Raw genomic sequence first — 10,231 nt, 5'->3', positions numbered from 1 at the left:
ACCCCTAACAATACCACTACTACCGCCACCACGTCTCTCTCTTCGACATTATTAAATAGAATTAATTTAAATCACACGCAAATAAATCACAAGAAAATAAATTACAACAAATTAAATTACTAGAATTAAATTGCGTAAATTAAATAGCGGAAAATAAAGATAGAGTTTGAACGAAGGTACCAAATTGCCGGACTAATTTCTACCAAAGTGAAGGCAGCTAGAATTGCTAATCCAACAAAGCTTTGGAGCTACTTCGGATTGTTGCAAAATCACCAACTCAACAAACAATTTTTTTTTCTAATTACAAAATAATAATTGAAACTAGAATAAAACTTTATAATATTTAATTGAGAGAAATTTAAAGTGCCTAATTGTTGCAAAATAGCTATAATTGAGAGAAAGAGAAGAGTGAATTGGTGTGGATTAAAATTGAAAATGGAGAGGAATTTATATAAAGGTGAGAGATGGGATAAAGTGTATATAAAAAAAAAAGGTTTGAGGGAGAGGGGGCGTTGGGAGGCCAAAATGGCTGTTTAGAGCCGTTGGCAACGACAATTTTTGCAAAATGGACCGTTGCCCAACGATCCAATCTACAGCAGCATTATTAATTTTTTCTTTCTTTTTTGACCGGTTAACAGGTTAATCAGCCCCATATTTTGAAAACCGGAACCGGTAGAGATACCCGGTAGACCGGCGACCGATAAACTGGTTCCGATTTTAACCGGTCCAAGCGGACCGGTTAACAGGCTTACTTGGTGGAGATAAACATAAAAATATAATTTTAAAATGCTGTAGCACATATTTTTTTTTAAAATCGTTATTGTAGCCGAGTTCTGATGGATAACAAAGTTGTGCGTGAAATGAATAAAATAGGATAACTACAACTGGTAAAAATCTCAATGGAATCAAAATTTGTAATTGTCTATTAATTCACATAAGAGGATCAAAAACACATCATAGCATTTGCATGTTCCAGAAAACTAAGAATTCCTAATCATCAGCGACGTATACATGGTATAAACTTTCTGTATTGAGATGAGAGAGAAATGAACAACCAGCACCATAGACAACAATGAACGCATGACAAACCATGCTTCCATTTGCCATAAGAAGAAGCTAATCATGACCAAACAGGAAAGAACTCGTGATAATTACACACCCTAAAAAAATACTACTGTCCGGAAACTGTTCTTGCTAGATGCGGGATGGTGGCTCCTGACCACGAACAGCAAATACAAATGCTAAATACATCGTGTATGGAATATGGTACACACTAAGAAGCTATAGACCGTACCTACAATTGACGTGCCTACCGAGCATAAAGTCAAATCCATTGGACCATCAGCTACAACAACGTAGGAGAAACAGAAGCTTCTCTGATAAATGCATGGAGAGCATATGCCCCCGAGCTCGTGTCAGTTTAATTCATATGACTACAATGGAACCCATCGAGCAGTACGTAGTGATAAGCAAACTCTACACGCCGTAGTTGCTTCAAGATTTTACTAACTGGATCTTGTGGTAATGAATAGCTGTGCTTTCAGGATTGACTGACATAGAGTACTGGGACAAGGCCAGCCATTTTTCCATCTCTGCCTGGGCGTTTTTTCTTGACCTGAAACAAGTTTGCACCATCAATGTCACCAAATAATCATCAGAGACAACACTTTCTACATGGTTCCTTCTTCCATAGAAGGCAAAGAGGACAAAGTAAAAGGAACTGTACGGAAAGAGTGCAGAGTCAATTTTTGCCATAAACCCAGCACAAATATGGTTGAGCAATCAGATAATCTTATCAAGGGATCTTCCCAAGCACGTGTATGTCACATACAAGCTTCCAGATTGAGTCTCCTTGAATTTACTCATTGAAACGCTTAAAAAAGAACTGCCAACTGTGGTTCAAAAGTATCAGTAGATCAGTGAATTATCCGCAAAATGTTTTGAAAGAACGTGTTACGCCCTCCTTCCCAACTTTGTTTCGCATCGTTTGACTCAAAAGGGTTTAAGAAAGAGAGAAAGACTTTTGACGCATAAGTTAAATATGCATATACCACTTGTATCAAGCAATTCGTTTTGATACCCACTGGTGCCTAAAACGAGCCATGTGAACGGCAAGGTGGAAATGTAAAAATGAACTAGCTCTAAATACAGAAAAGTGCTGATGTTTTATGAATGAGTATTTGGTTTGATTTTTGGTTTATGATATATAAATATTCACAAAAAGTACTAGAACACTTTACTATTATAAAATATAACTTAAAAATAAAATATGAAGTGTTTTACAAAAGAATTTATTTTTTACCACAAATACTTTGTGCTCTCTAGTTATTAATAAAGATGCACCAATATTTTTTGCTTTCTAGTTACTATAACAAAGCTCAAGAAGCATAAATAGATAATGATAGATTCTAACCAAATTTAACAAGAAATAATTACTTCCCTGTTCAAACTATTATGTATATTATATTTCTGCAATTATCAAAATACTATATTTATAGCAATTTATAATTATGCAATAGACATTTTTTCATTTAACTTAATTAACAAAAATGCATTTAAATCACCATGGTAATTAACAAATAAGCTATTTTTCAACAACCTTAAATAACCGTCACATATATTATTCTTATATATTTATTAGCCGTATTCTAACACCTGTATCCGCACTCGGATCAATACACCTAGATCCCAAAATTAATGTCATGACGAATCCGACCTCCAGATCCACACCCATACGGATACCCGTACCCGTATCTGAGCAACATAGATGTGACAGTTAAAATTCTTACTTCTTTAACATAAAAAAGAAATTTTTACTTTTCTTGCTTGTGGAGTATCACACGAAGTAAAATGTGACAGAAGTATTACACCAGCCCTTATTCTTCCTAAACCGCTATGACAGATACTCCGCCAAAAGGTCCTTTTAGTTAGAAAGAACAGAGTATGATTGGCATTCGGAAAAGGAGGATTGGCATTCGGAACAGGGGGTTCTTCATCAATGCCACACTGCAACGAAGATATCTGGTCCAAAGTATCTTCCTTGTAAAGAGAGTGAATTATGTGCATGTGCAATGAATACTATGATGACACAAGTAAGCTTAATCACATTAGATGCATGATTTGCAAAGAAGAGTGGCTCTACAACATTCAAGAGGAATTACTTACATAGAACCAGCCATCTACTTCATATTCAATTTCCAGCTCTTCCCCCGCTGTCAGATTTAGCTGCAGAGCAGAAAATCCGAAATTTAATTAACCTTTGCATCTCCAGTGAACCCAAAGAACCAAGATACAATGAAGCAGAATTTCGACATAATTCAACATTTCAACATCAGAATGCAACATGTTAATGGGTACAATTTTATAGCTAGCAAGGAAAGCAACAAATGGTGTCTTCATGCCCACCACACGCACCACCACAAAGGATAATTAGATCAATAACCAGCCTTTCGGAGGAGAACATCTAGTAGTAATGGTAGACCTACCTCATCATCTCCACCAGCTGTGAAGTCATAAAGTGCTGTACCAGACTGTGGGTTGCTGGAAGAAACTCGCTCCTCTTCATGGGATCCAAAACTGTGAGAACCAGACCCAGCCAAGGGATTCTCAAATGACTCGTATCTTTCTCTAATAGGTGATGAATATGGTGGAGGCTCTTCTCTTATCTGCAAATTCCTTTAATAAAAGACTTGCAGCTCACATGACAGAAGACATGAAATTGGCTGGCTAGGACTTACCGGGGAGCCGAGACCATCATATGAGGAGCCACCGTAGGAACTATTATTATATCGGCTCCCGCCAGATTTCCCCTGTCATAGGCAACAATGACACTTTACATACTAACACAGGAAGAAAATAAAGGAACCCAAAATGAAATACAATGACTGGGTCGCTGTTCAAAACTAGAAGCAACGCAATTGGAGTATCACAAATTCTTTTTCATTTTAGGTATCAAGGAGAAAATATGACTTGTACAGTTGTACCAACAGAAGACTATTTTACCGAAGAAAGTTTAAGTCAGTCCCAACTTCATAGTAGCATAGTCGACTCCGAACCTAGTGTATGTATTACTTGGGACTACAGTCGGATATAAGCAGGGTTATTGAATCAAATAAGTAGCACTTCATTCTATTAGGAAGATTTTATTGTTTGGCATGTCAAGCTTAATAGAAGATAAGCCAATTGGTAACTAGTTTATCATTTGTACGTGGCCTTTGAGGGGGGGGGGGGGGGGGGGGGGGGGTGTGGAATGGATTTCGGGGGTGAATATGATAGGAACAGAAACATACCATGCTCCCCCCCCCCCCCCCCCCCCCCCCACCCAAATATATATATATATGAAAGCAGTTGAAAAAGAAATTGAGAAGTACAGTAGAATGTTGATAAAAATCAAACTTCTCCAACATATATACCAGTAGGCTCTCATTTTCTTAGGAAGATTTTACTGTTTGGCATGTCAAGCTTAATAGAGGATTAGCCAAGTGGTAACAACTTTATCTTATGTGGGGTAAGGGCGGATTTTGCGGGTGAAATCGAGGGAATGAATATTTCCTCCACCTCCCCCTCCTAATGGGACTAGAATCCTACCTTAACCGGATGCAAAGAATCAAACTCCTCATTATATTACCCATAAAACAGTGTTATCAAAGGCGAAAAGGGCAAAAAAATAAAATAATAATAAGGTACACTGGGGCTCTAAGCGTAAACCGCAAATAAAGCATGGGCTTTAATAAAAAAGGCGCAAATTGAGGAAAAAAATACAAACATGTATGTTTAGTCCAAGACTAATAGTTATAAGCATGAATAATAAATATATGGTCGAGTAAATTGAAAAAATATTACGATAAAGTGAAACATCAATTGTTAAGACCGCCTCTTCAAGATAACACTAATTGGCAAGGAAAACTATGCCTTAGAGCCTTATGACGACACTGCAGCGCTCGATAGGCAAGGCGGAGTGAAGTGCTCAACATATTTTGCGCCTCGCTTCAGGGCTTAATTGCACTTAAGCGCGCCTTAGGCAACACTGCCATAGAATTGAAATGTGACACTGAAGCTGCAATACACATTGTTTTGAATCCACGGTTTCGTGAAAGAACAACGCATAGAGAAGTACATTGTCAACTCAGATGATCATATTCTTAGAAAATTACTTCGTGACTCCATAACTGAATATATTTGCTTTCTTGCTTTTGTACCAGCTCATGATCTAAACGAGTCGCACACACACCCTAGTACATGTTCCTCGATGCTGAGGACACCCCCAAAAAGCGGGGGATTTCATAACATTTCTGATTGGCTATCTTGTTTTTCTAATAATGTGACAAGTTAAAGAGTATACAATATGTATGCTCCAACTTAAGTGGGAATGTTAAGAATTACGAAATCAATTATATGACCAGAACCCTTTCCTTGTAAACATGAGAGAGGTTTGAAGCCCTTATAACTATGTAATAGAAAGTAGGAATTATTTTCCTTTTCTTTTAAGGATTATTTTCCTTTCCTTTTACGATTACTTGTAAACGTTATTTAAATCCCAACATGCTTGAGGGAATAATAAAACAATTTTTTTTCTCTTCACAAATAACACTGGTCTCATCTCCTAATTATTTTCTTCTTTTTTTAGCAAATCGGTGACGAAAGCATAGCCCTGAACAAATACAAGTAACTTTATCAATGAGGTTTTGGTTTATGCATAATGATTAAGACGGCCATTGGTATAGTTTTATAGCATAGGTAAAATATCTTATAAAACCATATGGTTCTTCATCAAACATCAAAAGTTCCAGGCCAATGTTTTCTTCAAATGGGATAAGTTAAAATGTGAAAGAACAAAAGATATCAATGACATAGTTGTCCACATCAGCATCTATAAATAAGAAGTTCCGTCAAACATACTAAACATTCTCAACGCATTAAATTTAAAGCAGACTTAAAATACCTACCTTGGATTGTGAAGATGGCTTAGAACTGAATAACGACGGATAGTTCATTCCACCAAAGTGGGATGATATGGATGTCTCGACTGACCCTACTGAGTCTGGGGAGGAAGACCCTGACGATCGTCCATCATCTTCCTGCAGGCACCAATTGTATAAATTTATCATATGGACGATGTTGGAGTAAAAGAAAGCAACATAGACTTAAGAATTATTACCTCCATTTCCGAAGATTCTAGGAGAGTCTTTGCCCACATATCATCATAACTCATGGAAGGTCTAGAAATAATATTCTCCTCCTCAACATCAGGAGCATCAGTACCAGCACCAGCAAGAAACTCATTAACCTAGGGATGAAAGAGCTTTTTAGCAAGCATGAAAAGATTCCTACTGCAGGGGTTCTGATCTATTTAACGGTATATAAGACTACATATATATGCTTCTGAGCTAAATGGAAAGATAGCTCTACACCAAACAAATTCAGATACAATTCAAAACATACTTGAGACACATGTAGAGAACATATATTCGTAAATAATGTAAATGAAACTAGCCAGTAAATAGTATATTGGCTATCCAACGTGTGTCGTGTCAACTCAATGTCCACATAAACCTTTTATAAGTGTCCAAGCTACATATGACATAGATAACTGAGAAGTTGCGAGCATGTTCCTTTAGTTTGACTCATTAAACTGTACAATTTGACTGCCAGAGAAGAAAGCTCAAGGGACCAGTTTTCAGGTTCGATACATCACTCAAATACTTACCCTGTTAATTGCAGGTGCATTATTCAAGCTATCATCACCAAGATTTGCAGCCCAGAAGTTCACAAGGTCATCATCAATTGTTTCTGGCTCAGCAGCTTTTGCATTGGTAGTTTCATACATAAGATCAGAGATACCCGTTGCTACAGCCGGATCGCTAAGTCCAGTTGACGCACTTATGTTATGCTTAGTGCGATAGACATCGATTAGCTTTGTGCTGTTCAATATGTAGAACTTTATTCAGTACATTATAGAAAACTTTGAAGAGTGTCAGAACATTAACCATCATATTAGCACGTAAAAGATGAAAAACAACTATGTTGAAGAGCTTGACAAAGACAATGCAACACCAAAAATGGAAAATAATTGGGTGGAATGCAATCAAAGCAGGGTTTACTACCGATCATGAATAAACATTTCGTTTTTTATTACTAAGACTTCATTTTCCATGTTACCTTCGCCAGACGAGTCAGTTCAAGTGAAAACATCAGAAGTATGGGTAGGGAAATTTCAGAAAGCCCACCGAAACTAGATGACTATAGTTATCAAGTGGTTTTAAGGACTCGTGTCCTACCATTGTGGAGTTCATCCCCAAACATTTGCAAGTTCTAAGACAAGCTTTATTTTTCTTCGCAGGAGTGCTAGGGGTTACAACATGGTCGTCAGAGAACATAAGGAAATTAAGGTTGCTACTAAGTTGTCTAATAAGGATATATTTCTTTTATATTATCTTCCCCCGCAATGAAATACTTTTTAACAAGGTAAAATTGAAGAACCCCCGAATGTGAAGCAGGCTCTGGAGGCCACAGGCTACCATGAGGAAAAGAGTCCAGCACTTTGATAGGTGGTCAACCATCCTGTGCATACTAACCAAGGTTGTGCCTAAGAGCCCGTTTGGATTGGCTTATAAGTTGCCTATAAGTTGCTTATAAGCTGTTTTTAGCTTTTTTGAGTGTTTGGCTGGCCAGCTTAAAGTCATTTTGTGCTTAAAATAAGCTAAAAAAAATAATTGGGTCCATTTAATTTAGCTTATCTAAAGCAGCTTATAAGCTGAAAACAACTTATAAGCCAAAAAAAATAAGTTGGGCTACCCCAACTTATTTTTTTTGACTTATAAGCTGTTTTCAGCTTATAGGCATAAGCCCATCCAAACAGGCTCTAAGTTGTCTAATAAGGATATGCTGCCTCCGTTTCAATTTATGTGAACCCATATGATTCAGCAAGGAGTTTAAGAAAGAAGAGAAGACTTTTAAAGTTGTGTTAAATAATTCACATACATTTTTTGTGGCTATAAATCATTGCATAAGGTAAATTGTTTCCAAATATATAAAGGGGTCATTCTTTTTGGCACGGACTAATAAGGAAATAGGTTCTCATAAATTGAAAAAGAGAGAGTATCTCTTTTACATTGTATTCCCCCCACAATGAAATACCACTGGGTATGTTGTTGTTGTTGTCCCCCACAGTGAAATACTTTTTAACAAGGTAAAATTGGGAATCCCCAGATGTGAAGCAGGCTCTGGAGGCCACAAGGCTACCTTGAGAAAAAGAGTCCACGCTTCGATAGGCGGTCACCCATTCTATGCATACTTCAAGACCTGAATAGTTCGTTCTGTAAACACCACATTATCTTAAATTTAATTGTAGGTATTTGTCTATAACCTATATATATGTGTGGGTTCTAGAACTTAAAATTCATTACTTAATTTATTTCGTCTATATACTTTATTATGCCAGATATATCAATCAATTCTTTACATTTTTATATCTGAATTTAATACTATTTTGATAGATCCACAATTTTATAATTTTAATCAATTTAAAACTTTATTTCATTTTTACTCTAGTACATGAAACTAACATCCTATCCCATGATCGATAAAATGCTTTGACCTGCATCTCTACCTCCTAAAAGTCTAAAACACTGTTTACAAGTGAATTGATGTTGGCACTCTCTCGCTTCTGCATAAAACTAAAGAAAGTTCATTGTATACTCAAACTACAATGCTTAGGGAAACTTAGGAATAATGTACCTTGTTGGCCCTAAAGGAAGATACTTTGATCTTGGAACATAACAGAACAGAGAAACGAGATCCAAGAGCCTCTCATGAGTTTCATATAATTTCTTTAGCTCCTCATCTGTCCATTCTTTTTTCGCATTATCATGGTTGCGCATATCCCTACATATTCAAGCACAATGTGTTAATGAGGTTAAAGCTTACAAATGGTTCCTGAGTGTTGAAATGAGCCAGAATAATGTACTTTATTAATTCATCCTGCGCAGAATACATTTCATCAAGGACCTTCAACATAGGACTGATTAAAGTTCCAAGGCCAGTGCCACTGGCTCCCTGGTCCTCTCCATTGCTGATATGCATATCTGAGAACTGAGACTGTACACCGCCCTGGGCTAAGGCATGTAAAAATTCATAGATCTGTAACCTATACGGCTCACCAGATCGAATTGCAATAGTTGTAAGAGCCTGGGCAGCAATTATGCGAACCTGAAATTTAACAGTAGTAAGAGGGGAAACCACAGAACACTCAATAATATACATGTTTTTAATATAACACTCAATGATGTATATTGACAATAATATGAAGCATTTATAGTTGGTATTTATAACTAGAACTAACTAAACTATATTCATATATTTGAATTTCACATTTGCAAGAAACAAAGGATGAGTATCTCCTCAGAGGTGTCTATGAACGTATATACGGGAGGAATGACTATACTTTTTCAGGGGAGGCAAAGACTTGGAGATTAATAGTTATGACACAATTTTAGGATGGATTTGCTCCAGAACACTGCCAAAAATGTAAAACACAAAGACAGCTTAAATTTTCTTCTTCAGCTACAGTAAAGGAAACTCAAATTACTCACCATAGATAAGATCATAAACAAAGTAATTCCCAATTTCTAAAGTAAACAAAGAAGTTAATTGGACACAATTTTAGGATGGATTTGCTCCTGAACACTACTATGGCGTAAAACACAAAGCCAGCTAATTTTCATCTTTGACAAAGAGACAGACACTCAAGTTACTCACCATTTTTAATATCATAAATAAAATAGCTCTTAATATTGTGAGGGCCTCTTAATGAAATGGCTTTGGAGATACAACATCGAGAAGCAAGCTTTTTGAAGACGGGTCATCAGTTGCAGGTATGACCAGTTGGGACACTAAAGTACCAAACCAGTCAGGACATCACATGGGGTTGGCAATTGGAAATCCATCAGGAATCTTTGGGAGGAGTTTGTAGCAAACACAGGTTTCAAGATGGGAAATGGGAGGAGAATTTCATTCTGGAATGATGACTGGCTTGGTCATCAAGCACTGAAAGACCTTTTCCCTGATTTATTTGTCCTCTCATCTACACCTAATACCAACATAGAAGAAACTTGGAGCACTGAAAGACCTTTTTTTTTTTTTTAATGATTGGGAGTTACTAGAGTCACTGAATTCCTCAGAATGCTAGAAGGCTTTACAGGATTAAATGGAAAGCAGCAACTCGATTGACAGT

General features: G+C 36.8%; 1 protein-coding gene across 2 annotated transcripts in view; it reads right to left on the bottom strand.

Moving 5' to 3' along the window:
- Window positions 1-900: 900 nt before the first annotated feature.
- LOC132640888 (uncharacterized) overlaps window positions 901-10,231 on the bottom strand; it is a 41,888-nt gene continuing 32,557 nt past the window's right edge. For both annotated transcript variants that reach the window (XM_060357691.1, XM_060357692.1), the window contains 9 exons: window positions 8,966-9,207; window positions 8,737-8,883; window positions 6,707-6,920; window positions 6,158-6,286; window positions 5,946-6,077; window positions 3,738-3,809; window positions 3,486-3,665; window positions 3,166-3,225; window positions 901-1,615 (listed from right to left, as the gene is read on the bottom strand). In XM_060357691.1, the coding sequence (XP_060213674.1) occupies window positions 1,541-1,615; window positions 3,166-3,225; window positions 3,486-3,665; window positions 3,738-3,809; window positions 5,946-6,077; window positions 6,158-6,286; window positions 6,707-6,920; window positions 8,737-8,883; window positions 8,966-9,207 (1,251 nt within the window). In that variant the 3' untranslated portion in view covers window positions 901-1,540. The remainder of the gene's footprint in view (window positions 1,616-3,165; window positions 3,226-3,485; window positions 3,666-3,737; window positions 3,810-5,945; window positions 6,078-6,157; window positions 6,287-6,706; window positions 6,921-8,736; window positions 8,884-8,965; window positions 9,208-10,231) is intronic.

The sequence above is a fragment of the Lycium barbarum genome, chromosome 5 (assembly GCF_019175385.1).
Source record: "Lycium barbarum isolate Lr01 chromosome 5, ASM1917538v2, whole genome shotgun sequence".
NCBI lineage: Eukaryota > Viridiplantae > Streptophyta > Magnoliopsida > Solanales > Solanaceae > Lycium > Lycium barbarum.
Note: the sequence above shows the minus strand (reverse complement) of the source record. Positions and strands in the feature narration are given on the sequence as shown.